The sequence below is a fragment of the Phyllostomus discolor genome, chromosome 2 (genome assembly GCF_004126475.2).
Source record: "Phyllostomus discolor isolate MPI-MPIP mPhyDis1 chromosome 2, mPhyDis1.pri.v3, whole genome shotgun sequence".
Lineage (NCBI taxonomy): Eukaryota > Metazoa > Chordata > Mammalia > Chiroptera > Phyllostomidae > Phyllostomus > Phyllostomus discolor.
In genome coordinates this window covers 214,150,519-214,167,043 of record NC_040904.2, presented here as the reverse complement: position 1 = coordinate 214,167,043, position 16,525 = coordinate 214,150,519, and the positions used below count along the sequence as shown (strand labels likewise).

The 16,525-nt window shown below is 59.2% G+C and overlaps 1 protein-coding gene across 3 annotated transcripts in view; it reads left to right on the top strand.

Annotated features, from left to right (window-relative positions):
- The window catches only part of SHISAL1 (shisa like 1), a 57,560-nt gene extending 41,568 nt beyond the window's left edge, over positions 1-15,992 (top strand). For 2 of the 3 annotated variants that reach the window (XM_028533060.2, XM_036019728.1), the window contains exon 5: positions 10,552-15,992. In XM_028533060.2, coding sequence (XP_028388861.1) covers position 10,552 — 1 coding nt within the window. In that variant the 3' untranslated portion in view covers positions 10,553-15,992. The remainder of the gene's footprint in view (positions 1-10,551) is intronic. The other variant, XR_004901726.1, reaches the window with a different exon arrangement.
- Positions 15,993-16,525: the final 533 nt, after the last annotated feature.

The following is a 16,525-nucleotide window of genomic DNA, read 5'->3' as shown; positions in this document are numbered from 1 at the left end:
AAGCCGGCCACGCCCACGCCCACCCCCACCCCCACGCCCACCCCCGCCCCCGCAGGCCTCTCCCGTTGGCTACTTTCTAGGCGCAGCTGTTGCTCTTTCCCGACGATGCCCTAACGTGGGTTTGTGGTCTGACTTTTTTCACTTGCATGAAACTAGCAACTATCCTGCCATTTAACTTAATTTTTCTAAACACCGTGTTAGCAGCTGCCCAGTCGTCCAGATCCCATGTGCCGGCCAGCAGGAGGCTAGCCGTCCTGCCAAGGAGGCATTTATAAGGCTGACAGTTTTTTGGTTTTTTTTTTACGGTGACAAATAATGTTGCAGGGGCCGCAGCAAACACCTGTAGGTGTTAATGGTTTTTCCTTTTTTGGATTATTGCCTCGGGATAGTTTCCCAGCGGGAAGCTATTGAGTCCAGGGGCTCGACAGCTTTCTGGTTCTTTCTGTCGGTGCCAGCTCTGTTCCCAAAGCAGCAGCGTTGGGCGTTGGGGGACGGCACTTCGCAGCCCCGGCTCCAGCACCTGGTGCTCCTACCCTCCTTCTGACACGGTTTGCCGTTTCTCTGATTGTCCAATGCCTTCCCTTTCGTTTGTTAATTAATCGTATCTCCTCTCCTGTGGGTTGCGCGTTTGTGCGTTGATTTCGCTCTGCCCTCAAGACAGGTGGTAATTGAAGTCTTTCCCACACCCCAGGTTCCTGGGTGCCCCTCTCGCCTGCATAGCTCTCTCCCCGGGAACTATTGACTGGATACATTTTTAATTGACTTTAAATCAAGTCTCTTTTTCAGAAAACTCCGACTTGCTTTAAGCAATTGTATCTGGGGTGGAGGAGCCAGACCTTCCCTAACGCACAGGAGAATAAACCCGGAAACGCAGCCGAGGGCCTCGGGGGCCGCCGCGCCCTGGCCCGCGAGGGCCGCTGTTCGATTTTCAGGGATTCTGGGAGCCCGTTGTTCCACATGGCCGCGGACAAACGCGAAAGGATGCAAACGTGCAATTAAGTAAATTACATAAAACACAAAAGTAATAGACCCTGGAACCTCTCCGCTTCCTAATTGTGCGGCGGCACTGGCTGCTGTCCATGTCCCCGAGGCCCTACAGCTGTTGAGTCTGCATCTCACAGTGATGTGACGAGCTGTATCTGGTGGCCAGCCCCGTCTCCTCCCAGCCCCGAGGTCCCTGACCCCGTGTGGGCGGGGTTTACACCACGGGAATGGGCGGCAAGCACGATAGGGCAGGGCTCTGTCTCCCGCTGGAGAACTGGCCGTGAGGGGTTTGGCGGCGCCCGGCTGTCCCCAGCGACTCCGGAGCTCACCCATTCAGCACCTCGAAGGACGCGCCGGCCCAGCGCTCTGTGCTCCTTCCCGTGGGGATAGGCATGTGCTCGTGTGCACAAGTGCACGCGGGAGCCCAGGGCTTCCGGGGACCAGGGCAGCTGAGACAAGAGGCCAGGTGGTCTGGAAGGGAGATTCGCCCGCCCTTGGCAGCTCCTGGCCCTTCCGAGCAGAGGGAGCAGGGGAGACGGGCAGCAGAAAGAGTGGCCCGCCTGGGCTGGCACGTATCCGCGCTGGGTCCCCCGCAGGAACGTCTCGGGTCGTCGGCCCCTTTGCAAACACTCCAGCTCCATCTTGCTTTTCTTTCTCGGACACAGTGCATCGTGAGGGGCGGCCCGGGCGCTGCGAACCCACTCGTTCCTTCAACAAGCACTCAGGGAGGGCTGCCCGTGCCCGGTGCTAAGTGCTGAGGATAAAAGAGAAGGGAAAATCAATGTCTCCAGCCACAGGGCGAACACACCTCGGAGGAGATGGTGGAGAAGTCGCTCTGAGGATGCACTTCTAGAATAAACTAGAGTGAGAGCCCGGCTGTCCACAGCCCCTCTTCCGGCCGAGGGTCCCCTGTATCTGGGCTCGGCAGGGTAGGTGAGCGAGGGCCTGGGGTCTGGCCAGCCGGACCCGCAGGCCCGGTGACTGAGGGCTGCCATTGGCTCCCCCCATGCCTGTGTGCCTGCCTGTGAGCTGGGGGTGTCAGGGGCGTGGAGATATGTCCTTTAGGAGCTGAGCTTAGAGGGGGTGCTCGGCCCCATAGCACCCCCATTCCCAGGAGCACACTGCCAGGTACACCTCGTCCTCGGAGGGGCTCCTGCCATCCCGCCCCGGAGGAGACCCCGCTGCCTCCCGCCCTGTGCACTAGTTTGGAGCTGAGTAAGACTCCAAACCTGGTGTCCACAGTCCCAGCTAGCAAAGACAAAGGTGCCTGCTCGCCCGGGGAAGTTAGCAGAGAGAGGCTCCGCTGAGGACCGGGTGGTTCTGGGGGCTCCAGGCTACCCACCAGCCAGGAGCACCCCTCTAGGTCATTTGGACACACGGTCGTGCTCTGGCTGCAAGGAAAATTCCAGGAAGTGGGGCCACCAGGAAGGGAGACCATGGTCGGGCGGTGGCTGTTATGGCCCGCAAACCACTGAGTTCAGGGACTCTTAAAGCCCAGCTCCCCATCCACCCAGAGGGCAAGGGGGAAGGACTCACCTCCACCCGTGTGGGGCAGGGGGGGCCACGGAGCCTTTCCTTGTCATCCCCCCCACCCCGTTAGAGAGAAACTGCTAAAATGTTCGTTTCTAAGCATAGACGCTCGTTGGTGTAGTGGCTGCCTCCCGACGTGGGCCTGCGGCTCCATCGGGGTGCTGGGACCCGGCGCTCCCCGGGTGACCTCAGGAACTCCCCCCAGAACGCCCTTCCTGTTGCTCCCAAGGGGCCCGGCAGGAGCTGGAGGCAGGGTCCGCTGGGTGGCTTCGGCCTGGAGGCCTGGGAGTGGCTCCCTCACGCCCATCCCTGGGCGCTGTGGCCTGGGTGTGGCATCAAGGGCTCTGGGTCCCCAAGGCCGGGTGCCTGGGCTCCGGGCTGCCCAGCTGTGTGTCTTCGGGCAAGTGGCTTCGCCTCTCTGAGCTACACGTCGGTGGGAGCACCTCCCTGGGTTCCCTGTCCCAGCTCCCCATGGGCTCCTAGTCATCCTTGCCCCGTCCCTCTGTTCCCCCAGGCCCTGGGTTCCCCCACCCCCCACCCCCTGCCTCTGGAGGCCTTCTCTCCCTGCTCCCCATTCCAGCTCGGCCTGCCGTGGTGTCTGGGCCCACTACGTGGGGTGGGGACGGGGACCGGCTGAGTCCTCCTGGACACCCCAGCCCTGGAGCTGAGCCCCGAGCTGTGGTTGCGCCTACTGGTTCGACTGCCCCCGCCAGCCACTGGCGTGCCGTGTCACCTAGGGCAGCCGAGCCCCTCCCAGCCTTACTTGCTCCCCGTGTGGGACAAAGGAAGGGATGAGACGCTTCTACAGGGTCTTTCAATTCCAAAGGTCTCTCTCTGCACTTCTTTCTGGCTGATGGGGACGCGGTCAGGGGCAAGGATGGACGTGGGGAGTGCTTTGAAAAATTCATGGCGGGAGGCGGGAGGGAGAGCGAGCGCGTCTGGTCTGTGCGGGCGGAGGAGGGGTCCCGGACGGACGGGCGGAGGCGGGGATGAAAGCACGGCGCCTCAGGCTCTCGGAGCCGCTTCATGTAGGGCTCAGATCTCCCGGAAAGGCGAGGACATCAAATATTTACCAAAGCGGCATTAAAAATTAACCTTTAGGATGTAGATGTTTAAAGGCCCTGAGCTCCCCAGAGATGGCCGGAAGTCAGGAAGGGGCAGGGAGGGGAAGGCGGGCGTCATGCCGGGCGTGAAGAATGAAGCCCCCAGAGCCAGGGACAGCGCCCCACGGAGACCTCGTCCCCCGCCCTGCCCCCCAACCCCGCCAAGGCCAAAGCCAGAGCAGCCTCAGCCCTGTGTCTGCAGAGGTAGCTGTTCAACCTGCCCATGCCCCCAGCCCCTCTTGAGACCCCTGGTGTCACTGCTCGGGCTGCCACACTGCCCACTGACCACCGATGGACTGTCTGTGTCCTTTGGGGACTGTCCGCCTTCCCACCTGCTGGTCCAATCCACAGGGGCAGGGCTTCTGTGGGGGCGCATTCGCTGCTCTGTCCCAGCCCTGGGATCCTAGGGAGGGGACTTGCACCCTTGTCTGACTCTGACCCTCCATCCCCCTTCTTTTAAGGCCCCTTGGGATCACACTAGGCCCACAGGGGGAAGCCAGACTGTCGCCCCACCCCCAGGTCCTCCATCTGTTCCCCCCGGCAGAGTCTCTTCCACCACGCGGGGCTCCATTCACAGCTTCTGGGGATCTGGGCAGGGCGCCCAGGCCTGTAAGTGGGGTCACAGGACAGGTGACGGCCGGCTTCGATGTGCGCTGCCTGCCAGTTCCCCCAGCAGCCAGACATCTGGGGTTCCCCCAGGCACCCAAGAGTTCCTGTGGCCCCTGCCCCCACCCCCAGGCATGGGGTGTGGTCTGCCCTTCTCGTCTTAGCAGGTTCAGGAGGCCTCGTAGGAGCAGCTCATTGTAGTCTCATGTGGCACGGACCTGCTGCGTGCACTTCACTTCCACCGTCGTTACCCAAGCCCACCTCCTCCATGCAGCCTCCCGGGACCACGCCTTCGGTGGCTGAGAGCTCTGTCTGTGGGGTTGCGATCCCACCTCTGTGGGTTTCGCCCCCCCTGCACTGTCTGCTCCTTTGTCAGGTGTGGGGACCACGTCGCCACCTCTCAGTGCCATTGAGGGAATGTGACAGAAAACTCGCCCCAGCTCTACACCTGGCCCAGCCGGTCAGGCCTAAACTAACAATCCCAGGCTCCGAGAGAGTGTTGCCGGGCCTCCTTGTCTTCCTTCTCCTGGCAATGAGACTGGGTGTGCCTTGTGGTTCCTCTGCTTTCGTCCCTTGTCACAGGCTCTCAGCCTCTGGAAGTGCTCATTGTTATGCAAATTGCAAGGTGCTGTCTTAACCTCCCGATGAGGGTGCAGGTGCAGCCAGCCCAGGAGGGCAGCCATTGTCAGGTCCTGCTCTGCTCCTCTGTCAGCAGGGCTGCAGCACGGCCTCTGCCCAGGTGGCCTCCCTGCCCCCATCCCCCACCCCCACTCCCACCCCCACCCCCACCCCAGGCCCCTGCCCTGCATCAGGGACCTCTGGCCTCTGTGGTTAGCAGCCCCGGCTGGAGTCCCCACCCCACCACTAACTGCATACTGCGTGACCCTGGGCAAGTGACAGTCCCTCCCTGAGCCTCAGCTCCCTCGTCTGTACCTGGGGGAGCCAAGACCTCACTCACATCCAGGGGTGCTGGAGAGCTAAGTGAGCCGCCGGTGTAGGGAAGGAACCCCAGTGCACACCAGCCCTCACTCTGCCTTTGTTGGAATTGGGAGGGTGGCGGGGCTGTCCAAACGTCCTCGCCTGACAGTTGAGGCGCTCGGCCGTGGCCGCCACTCCAGACTCACCGCGGCCTGGAGCACCCTGTGCCGCCCACTGGGACCCTCTGAACGGCCCTGGCTCGGACAGCACCCTCCTCCCCCTGGGGCCCCTTCCCATCCTCCTGACTAATCTGCTCAGGCCCGGCTGGGCGCCAGCCCAGAGGGTTTTCCCTGACCACTCCCCGCAGGCCCCCATTCATAGGCCACACCCCCAGGCCCCCAGCCGCTCACTGCTGACACAGGTGCAGACCTGCCGCCGCTGTGGTTTGGGTCCCCCCCAACTCAGAGTCACCGAGGACTGTGTCCCCAGCCCTGGCCTGGCAGAGGAAGCCTCCGGCTCTGGTGACAGCTGCACTGGTGGCCTGGGCCTGCCTGGCCCTGAGGAAAGTGCCTGGGAGGATGGGGACTCTGGGATCAGGGCTGGGGGCGGGGGACCACATCAGGAAGGGGCGGAGGGGTCAGTGTGAGAGTCACCAGGGCCTTGGTGACGAGAGGCCATTGGAGGGCTTCAAGCAGAAGAGATTTAACCTCCATGTTTTTCATAAATGCACGGAGCGCTCTGGCTCCTGTGTTGAGAATACATTGCAGGGAGGTGGGGCAGGGAATCGGTTACGAGGGCAGAAACCCAGGGGGAGAGGAAGGTGGCCTGGCCGGCCCAGGCTGGGAGAGAGGCAGGGGCACCTCTGAGTCCTTCCACCTGAGCTGCTGGGGGGCTCGAGCCGCCTGCGGTGGAGCGGAGGTGGGGAGAACCCTGGGAGGTAGAAGGAAGTTTTGGACACGTGAGGAAAGAAATGCCTATCAGGCACGCCAGGGCATCTCCAGGAGGCGGCTGAGATTTGAGTGTCAAGTTCAGAGTAGAGGACCTTCTGAGGACAGCCCTCCAGGATGGCCATCAGAGAGTGCGGGTGTCTGAGGATGGCTTCCTGAGGCAGCGGACAGTGGGCAGCCAGGGCTCCCGGCCGGCGGGCTGGCCCTCCCTGGCGCCGGCGCGCTCTCCCGGGAAGCGGGGACCACTGCTCTGGAGCCGGTGCCCGGCGGATGGACACGTTGCCGACTCCGTTCCTCCACCTTTCCCCACGGTGCTGCAGAAAGGAGGCTCGCACGTGTGTGCACCCTCTCGAGCCCCTTTGCGGGATAATCATTGGGTGGAAATGCTGGGTACAGCAGAGGCTTCTCCCCAAAACCCCGCAGACACGTGGTGCACGCCACCTTCCAGATCTGGGCCGGGGTGAGGCGTGGGAGCTTCCTGGAGAAGTTTCGCAGGATTGGCGTCCACGTGCGTTGCGCGTATTTCTGGCTTTGAATTTTCAATTTGCCAGTTTCTCTTCCTCTTCTTGGCAGTCGGTCTGCCTAGATTCTCTCTTCTTGGATCCCTTGGGTAATTTCTGTTTTCCTGGAAACCCACCCGTTGCCTCGAGGTTTTCTGATTCGCTTGGACGGCGTTGAGTGGTAGGCAGGCCCCTGCGCTCTTCTCCGGCTGACGGCCCGCCCATCACCCTGCTGCGCGCCCGCCCTGCGACGGCGGCGTGGGTGCCGACCCTGGGGGTGGAGCGCTGGGCCCGCACCCACAAAAAGCCCTACCGTTCCGGAGCCTGCGGGTAATCTTGGGAGAGTTGGTTTTGTTTTGCGGTTTTGTTAGTAATATTTTCATATTCTAGTGCGTTGTGGTCCAAGAATTTTATCTTAATGCTGCCCTTTGGAATTTGCTTTCTCTGTGGCCCCATGGTCCATGGTGTGTGTGTGTGTGTGTGTCTGTGTTTTCAAGGGTATTTGAACAGAAGGGGGATTCTGTTTCTCACGCTCACACGCACACAGTGTCATTATCGTGGTTCTCTGGCCCCATACACCCTTGTTGGTGTTTTGGCCACTTTCACCCGTGGTGGGCGGAGAGCGGTGACTTAAAATGCACTCACGTGGGACCAGTCCGTCTTTTCCCTCCTCCCGCGCCACCCGTTCCTGCCCGCTGCGGGTCAAAGCCGTGTGCTCGGCGCCTGGACGCCCGTTCCTGTAGCCGCGGCGACTCTGGTCCATCACTGATGTCCGCTCGGGACCCTCTTCTCCTCATTCCGTGCTGGTGGTCCCAAGTACGGCTTTCTCCAACAGTCCGCTCAAGGGCCCTGGTTTCTCTCGCTTTGCCTGCGTTGGCTCTGTTTCAGTCCTTCCTATTTTTAAAATCTGATAAAACACATAACATAACATGTACCATTTTAACCATCGCAAGTGCACTGTTCGGTGGCATTAAGTCCATTTCCTTTTTTGTGCAGCCGTCACCAGAACTCTTCTGGCACCAGAACTCTTCTGGCACTCGCCTGTCCTTGTACACTGCACCCCTCCGAACCACTCCGCCCGCAGCGGGCTTTGTGTGCGATGCGGTCTGAGAGCCTTTTCTTTTTTTTTTTTTAAGCGGTGCGCTCGGCTCACCGATGCTGGTGGCTTGGGCACATACAGTTGGTCTCGGTTCTGTCATTATCGTTGGCAATGTGCTTCCTGCTTTTATAGCTTTCGTGGGGGTTGTCAGTTTTCTCCATATGTCTCTGTTTTCTTTGTTTTATTTTTTGTGTCTGTGTCTTCTGACAATTTGGGAAGCTGTGTTTTTGATGCCGTGGTTAGCTTTGTAATTATACTATAAGGATGTGATACCCTTAGTCATTTATTTCTTTCGACTGTTTATTTTCTCCCTATTATGAGCAGTGTCCAAATTAACATACCGTATTTTGCCATGTATAATGAGCACTTTTTTGCCCAAATTTTTGAGGGGAAAAATAAGGGTGCGCATTATACAAAGGTGGTACTAATTTCGTGTCTATATTAATGTTTTTAACTCTTTTATTTATGCTTATGCATTAAAAGTGTAACTCTAGAAAGCAATAATGATATCTGTGTGCAAAATAATTCCCTAGAAGATGATACTCAGTTTTGTTTCTAAATATAAATAAATAAATAATTGAATTCAAAAATGAAAATGAAAGATTTTTTTTCCCCAAAAGTTTGGGCTAAAAACGTGTGGGTAGGGGCATTATACATGGGAAAATATGGTATTTCTACTTTCTGTCTCTCTCTCCACATGATTGCAGTGGATGACATGATATTATTTTTTCTACTTACCTTTGCAACTAATGTTACTTACACCTCTGGCGATCCTTTAGACCCCCGACTATAAAGGAGTAAGACACACTCTGTCTCTGCGTCTCCCTCCCCATTTATTTTCATTTGTACCAGCTCTCCGTTCCCTCTCTCACTCCTTCCTGCCATGGTCACGGTCCCCGGACTTGCTTCGGACTCAGCCCTCCGGTCAGACAGAGCCCCGCCACCGGGGGTCTCGCCCCAGTGACCCCACCGACTCCAAGTGCGCCCTCTAGCGATTTATATCAGAAGGGCTCACGGGAACTAGAATTCAAAACTACGTTCAAAAAATTTTTGTTGACTTTGTACTTAAAAATGGTTCATCTGGGCTTTCAGTTCTTGGTTCATGCATTCGTTCATGTAACAAACCTTTATGAAGCCCCCACCGTATGTCAGTTACTGCTCCAGACCCTGGCGCTACAAAAACAAACACGCCGCACAAACACCTCGGACTTCTTGTAGCGGGCGAGGGAGGTGCACAGCGAGCCAGACCAGTGAGTGAAACGTGAGGTGTGCCGCGTGATGTGCTGCGGAGAGAGACAGCGCAGGTGGTGGGGGACCGGGACCTGGCTTTGTTCTGTGGGGCAGCAGGGAAAGCTCCATGGAGTCTCCCGCCCTGATTCCGTACGCGGTCCGGATGATGCGGAGTCAGGCCCTGGCTCGGACCCTGGAGGTGTCACTCCGGAAAGAGGGGCCGCGCAGGCTCAGTCACAGGCCCTCCCCGATCTCCCGCCGCGCCCCTGACCGCATGCGCTGCAGCTTGGTTGAAGATGGGTGTTCCGTTAAGAGCGTTAATAAGGTGCAAGTAGCAGAGACCCAGTGGCCCTGGTGAGGAGGTGCTTGGTGGGGGCCGCCCCCAGAGCCCGTCGCCCCCTGCATTAGTGAGGGGCTTCATTCTCCTGCTGTCACTAGATTCGTGTCCCCTTCCTAGTAGACTTCCATGGCAATGCCATGGCTCATGTGATCACCCCTATCTGCAAGGGAGTCTGGGAAGGGGAGTGGCCGTGACTGGGTGGCCGCCCTACTGTTGGGTACAGGACAGGGAGTTCACGGTGCCTGCCCAGTGGGAGTTTGTGTCTCTGCTCCTCACTGTCCTTGTTTGGAAGTGACTCAGAGGGGAGGAAGGGCTGAAGCAACCCGACTCTGCCCACCGAAGCTGCCCACGCCCCATCCCTGAGCCAGGAGCCCCCGGTTTCCTCCCCATGGCTCTGCGTGACAGGGTCACAGCCAGTGGTCTGGTCCCAAGAGTCATAGTGGGTGGTATGATAATGATGAACTATACCAGGACCAGCTCTTAATAATTTTTACTTTGTCATAGCAAGGGTGGCCATACAGTTTATCATCAAAATCGGAAAACTTTTGGGTGTGGAAGGGGAACAATATTAAAAATTATGTCAGAGTCCTGGCTGGTGTGGCTCAGTGGATTGAGTGCTGGCCTGTGAACTGAAAGGTCACTGGTTCGATTCCCAGTCACAACACATGCCTGGGTTGCTGGCCAGGTCCCCAGTTGGGGGCGTGTGAGAGGCAACTGATCCATGTATCTCTCACACATCGATGTTTCTCTCACTCTCTTTTTCTCTCCCTTCCCCTCTCTCTAAAAATAAATAAATATTTTTTAAAAAATCACGTCAGAGCAACAGGTGTTAACTGGAGCTGTCCAAAGCCAAGACATGTTGAGGGAGATGAACCCTGTTGGTTTTGTGAGCTGATCTGATGATGTCTCTGAGATTGAAAATTACATCTTTGTATCTGCTCTCTCTGTTCTGATAACTACCCTGTTGATTTTCTTGAATTTTCTATGTGTATTATCTGCAAATAATTGTTATCTGGGATCTTCTCTTCCCCTCCTGAAACTCTATGCTTTTTTCTTGTCTTATTGCGTGGGGCAGGCATGCTAGCGCCGGATGGAACAGCCTAGTGTCAACAGGCTTGCTTGCCTTGCTTCCAGTCTTAAAATCAAAGCATTCTCAGTGTCCAGAAGACAAAGGCAGGTCACGGGCTTAAAGAAACACTAGCTTCTCCTGGCACTGAGGCCTGGGAGAACTGTCCCCAGTGTGTCCCCAGGGAAGAGGCACCGTGTGATATTGTGTTTCCTTCTGCTTCCCCAGAAAACCCTTTTGCCGTGCCTCAGGATGGGGGAGGTGAGACCCGAAGCGCCTGGTGCAGCCTCCGAGAAGATCAACGTCAACAGAGATGCCAGGGAGAGCCGAGGCGGTTGCCATGGTGGCAGAGGAGGAAATACCACCTGTGCCCCAAACCCCCTTCGGCGGACTTCTACGATTAGGAGCAAACTCAGGGGCGGGAGCCCGGAGGGGCAGGGGAGGGGGTTCTGAGCCACCCGTCCGCAAGCAATAGTCCCATTTTGGGCTGGTGGCTTCTGAGAGGTGACGCCATGGTGGACTCAAGACGACCAACACAAAGCCGCTCTGGCCGCTTCAAGGCGGAAGGATCTAGGGCTGTGCGTCGTAGCCAGGGTTCCCTCACCTCCGTTCCCTCCTCCAGTAGTGGCTCGTGGGCCTGTGCGTGTCAGAATTTTGAATGTGAGTGTGTGTGTGTGTGCACATGCGTGATTGGGGTGTTCTTTTTGCTTGTTTGGTTGGTTGGTTTTTATGGGGTCCCTCCAAGTTCTCTGACGGGCATGTGTCACCGTGCGCTGGGGGTCCTCGCCGGCATCCTGGGTGCCGGCGCTCCGCCGGCGCTGCAGCTGCGAGCCAGGTGGAGCCGGCGAGCACCGGGCCCAGCCCTGCTGAGTCCTGGGGCGCGCTGGGGCGGTGATGAGGGCGTGTCTCTGACCATCCACGGGGCGGGCACTAGGTCGGGTGTCTTCGTGCATACCCGTTCTCACCACCCGTGAGGGGGTATGATCAACCCCCATTAGAAAAAGGCTCTGGGTGGGGGGGTGTCCAGGCTCGCACGGTGGGGGGGGGGCACCCAGCCCCTCTGTCAGGGCTGTGGGAACCCGAAGTCCAAGCTCCCAGCCCAGAGCACCCCCAGCCCAGTCCCAGGGCACCTCCTAGTTGCTTCCCAGGGGACGGGCCATCACTCCAGGCTCTCCACGGTCACTGCCCTGGACCCCAGTCCATACAGCACAGTCTGCTGGAGCACCTGCCATGTTTCAGGCCCCGTGCTGGACAGTGGCGGGGACAGAGAGGAGCCAGGCAGTCCTCATCCCCGCCCCAGGGGAGCCACCGTCTGTGTGGGGAAACCCAGAGGGGAAGGTTCTAGAAACCCTTTCATTTTGAGGTGGGACTTTCACACAGACCTGGACGCCCATAGCATTCACCCATGGAGCTCGCCACGGCCGCTGCCCACCCCCTCCCCAGGCACACAAGGAAGGGCATCTGCCTGCCAGTGTGGGCGCACTCACTCCACTAGTGTCGGTGACACCGAAGTCACCCCTAGCTCTGGCCGCGGCAGACCCTGCTCTGTCAACGTTTGACCCCTCAGCTTGAGTAGCCACACGTAGCCGCCCCCCGGCTCCGTCCACAGACGCAGCAGCGGGCAGGCGGGCCCCGCTTCTGCTCAGGGGCAGGTTCTCCAGCCGGGGGAGGGGCCGGAGAGAAGTGGGTGGTGGGTGAGGAAGACGGGGAGAGTGGGGAGCACTCTGCTGAGAAGCCGGGCACAGCCCGTGAGTGCGGGCTGGGTTGCACTTGGGTCATCTGGGAAGGCCTTTCCCAGCAGGCAACGGGCCCTGCTCTGAGGGATGAACAAGAGCCAGCTGAAAGGACATTCCAGATGGAGGAGACAGCTCGTGCACGGGCCCTGGGGCGGCAGCAGGTTCAGCGGGTTCGGGGGATCCAAGGACGCCCAGGGGCGGCAGGGACCCAGAGAGAGTGTGGAAGAGAGCGAGGGGCACAGAGCCCAGACCCCGTGGTTCACTGTGAGTCAGGCCCCCTCCCCCGACAAAGCAGAAGGAGTGTTCCAGGGTGTGAAGTGTTTTCCATGCAGCCTGGCTCTTCATCCTCTCAACAGCCCCATAAAGAGGGGACTCTCCCCATTTGACAGACTAGGAAGCTGAGGCTCAGGTGGGTGGAGTGGCTTGCCCAAGGCCCCCCGGGTGGGCTGTGGAAGACCCAGACTCCTCCAGATGGTGGCCTGGGCGGACAGCCTGGGCACGGCAACGTGGGAGAACCTTTCTTTGCTTGGGGTCTTGACAGGGGGGTGGGCATGGCTTCCCTTACCTCGGACCCGAGTCGTCCAGGCCAGGTGCCAGGCCTTGTCCATGTGGAGGAGCCGTTGCCATTCGGCCCAGCTGGATCAGCCTATACCTGCCACCCACATGTGCGGCCTGGGAAGTCACAAGAACCTAACCCCATGGCTTAGGGAGCAGGGCGGGACAAGACCCAGATTCTGACAGCAGCTCTGCATTAAGAGGAGTGTGACCTTGGGCAATCCCCATACCCCCTCTGCCCTTGGGTTCCTAGTCAGTAAGAGGAAGGAGTCAGACCAGGCGTTTAGGAGGCTGCAGGTGTGGCTTCCTGTGGTTCTGGGACCCTTTCTCTGCCAGAAAGGAGCTGGTGGCCTTGCCTCCCTGCCCCTGAGGCCTGGAGCGGGAGGTCACTGTCACACGGACCAGCTGGGGCCAGGATTCACCTGCTGTGCAGCCCCGAGACCTACAACTCGCAGGATGCAAACCAGATTCAGGGCAGCTGGTGGTGCAGGTGGGCGGGGCCACAGCCCCGCCCCTTCCCCCTGGGTGGCCTCGGCAAATCACTTCCTGTCTGAGCTTCAGTGCCCCCCCTGCCTGTGGGCTGGGGCTGGGGGAGGAGGTGAGGGCCGAGAACAGTGCACGAGGGTCCCCAAACCCCTCGGGACCCTGGACCGTCCCCACCAAACCTGTCCCCATCCTACTGTGGTCAGCAGATATGCCAACTGAATAGTGTCCCTGAGAATAAGATGCAGGGTAGTGACACGTTCCAGTAGAGACTTCTAGAGTTAGTGACTTTTAGTGACTCCCAAACCTCAGTCTTCAAGCTGCCTCTGTTTACTTTTTACTGTGAGCTCCCGGCTATCACCATGTCATGTGTCGGAATAACGGCAACGATGATACAAAAAGGACAGACGAGGGGGATGAGGCTCCGAGGAACCGGTGTTGGATGCTGGTGTGTGTGACTCGCCCCTGAGTGTGTAAGGACGCTGCCCCCCGGGGAACTGTGTGTTGTTAGTGAGCAGTTCTGTGCTTTCCTTCCCGTCCGAGTGTAACTGGTGCATTTGGGAATCTCCGTAGCGACCCACCGGCTGGCAGCCCCCTCGGGCCTCTCGCCCTTGCCTTGACCTCTGAGATCGCCCTGCGTCTCGAGGAGCAGCCTGCTCAGGCGAACATCGGACGCTGGCCAGGACCCATGTGAAACAGGCCTTAATTGAAAACACACACGCACGCACGTGCACACAGCACCTGTGCACGCACACACGCACGCACGCACACATGCACCCACGTGATCCTGCAGGTAGAGCCCGTCTCTCTCGCTGTCCCTGTGGCTCTGGAAACACAGCAGGTAGGCAGCCAGCTGCGGCGGGCGGCATCTCGCCTCATCATCTGAAAAACTCTTCGGGCGAACGTGGACCGGCCCCAGGACCGGGGGGCAGGGGTATCAGGCCACACGTGGCCAGCAATGGAGGTGACAGACTTCTGCCGAGACAGGCTTCCCAGCTCACCGTCAAGTCCAAAGATCCACTTAGGTCATTTCAATGACAACGAGGCTGTGGAGGGTGTCCGTGCCCGGCACCATCCCCCACGCCCCCAGCAGAGCCCCCAGACCCCTGTCTGTGCCAGGAAGTGATCCGGACCCTCACCGCCTCCCCAGCCTGCTGTCCCTGCCCTGGCCCCGTTCCCTGGCCCAGTGGACTCCCAGTTCACTGTGTCTACAAGAGACCGTGCCATAAGACAAGCTTCCCAGGGTCATGGGCTTTTAAAACGCTATCATTGGTTTATTTAAACTGTTTCCAACTTGGCTGATCGGTGCCCCACCCCCGGAGAGCAGCACGCCCCCGGCGGCCTCCAGGGTGAAGGGGCGGAGACCTCACGGGAGAGCTCCTGGCGGGGTCCCGGGGTCCTTTCCTGTAGATATTGAGAGGCAGCCAGGCCGTCACTGAGGGGCGGCTCTGCGGGGCCCCTCATCTGCCCTGCAGATCGGCTTGGACTAGTAGTGGAGGCGACTCTTGGGGATTCTTGGTCTTACGCCCCACCTGGCCTCCATAGGCCACCTGAAAGGTCAGAGGGGCGGCCAACCACCCAACGAGCGCCTGACACTGTGGTCCCTGCCCTCTGCAGCCCTGGAACACGTCTCCCAGCCCCCTTGCCACGCAGGCGCGGACGCAGACGCAGCGCCACACGGTAGTTGAGCGAACGGACGCAGTCAGGTGAGACGGAAGGGCCTACAAAAACCCATTTGTGCGCATGCGCATTCATCCCTGTACTCCGGGCCAGTGCTCGCCCGGCTCCGAGCCCAGCGCCCAGCTGGGAGCAGCTCCTGCCGGCGCCGGAGACCTCGGGAAACGCACTGTGTGCCAGGGAGAGGCTGGGGTCGTCCTGCAGGGGCTAGTCGTGCCTAACAGTTAGCAACGCTCAGATTCCCGAAGCAGACGGAGCACGTGCCTCTCCCGACCATGGAAGTGACCTTGGAGGTGGTGTGATTCCCCCACCCTGAGTTTCTAGTCCAAGACCCTCCCAGAAAGCTGGTGCTAGACAGATGCCTGGTGAGCGAACAGCTGCAACCATTAGTCCCACTGTATCCAAAACTCCCACCTTCACGCCAAAGCCCCGGCTCATTTGCCCTTGATGGACCGAAATGCGGGGCTGCTGCGGGGCCCACAGCCAGGGGGCACGGTTCACAGCGCCGTCGCATAAATGGTCGCTGGCTTCCAGAGCACTGTTCCCATGACGTCGCTGTGAACGGAGGCTCCGGGGCTTGTGGGATGAGGGACCCTGTTGAATGGCCCTCGACTATCCCCCAAAAATGACAGGACCCCATCCGAGGCAGACCAACCCTGGGGAGGCTCACTCATGCACCTGATGGAGAGTGGCAGGTGGCTTGGCCACCGTGGGCACCCACGTGGCCACAGTGGGAACCAGACTGGTGGCTGAAGAGAACCTCTCTAGAAACCCTGCCCCAGTGTCTCACAGACGGTGGCGTCCCGTCTCTTCCCCCGTTCTCTGTGTCAAAGCTAGCGGGATGTGTCACAGTCTGCCAACCACACCATCAGAGGCTGGGTGACACGCACGCCGAGGGCGGGGCTCAGCCGCCCGCACCAGGCAGGGTTCCCCGGCGGGTGGGCGAGACCAGGGCGCGCGGCTATGGGTGGGACAGAAACATCTTCTCTCCCCTGTAAACCCCGACGTCACGTGGACCGGCATCACGTGGGGCCTCTCTGAGAGTGGATAACCGGGAAAACCAAAAACCAATAATGTTCCTACTATCAATAATAATAATAATATAATGTATTACTAATGATGTGTTTTACACTGACCGCTGTTGCACTGCTTTTGTCTTTATATACAGTAGTTTTTATAAAGATGTCCTTAGGTTTTAATAAAGGAGTGTCCTGTCCACGGTGCCCTGTATTGAAATTTGCTTCCTTGTTTCAAGATGCCCTCACAGGAACCTGTGCTCCTGCTCCTCATCTCCCTCTGTGCAAGGGAGGGTGGAGGACAAGGGCCTGGGGTCTGGGCCAAGGAGCTGTCTCAGGTGGCATCAGGGCAGCTGGTCCCACGAGACCACCCTGAAGACCTCAGGGGGTCCAGCGTTCACCCCTCAAGTCCACCGCCCCCCAAGGGGCAAGAGCCAAGTTGACGAGGAGACAGAGCCGTGAAGGGGCACTGGCAGGTGCGGTGGGGAAGGCGCGGTTGCCGGTGGCCCCTGCTACACTGTGACCCCACGTCACCCTTGTGCCCCGAGCTGGCGCTGTGGGACAGCAGCTGTTCCTGGGCGGGTGCAGGTCAGTACCTGGCTCTGAAGGTGACTGCGTGCCGATGCCAGCAGGGGAGCCCGCAGAGAGGGACCAGCCCTCCAGCTCTGGAGAAGGAACAGACACGTTTACTGGACAAAGGGGGGTTTTGTGCCTCCAGCATTGGCCACCCCCAGG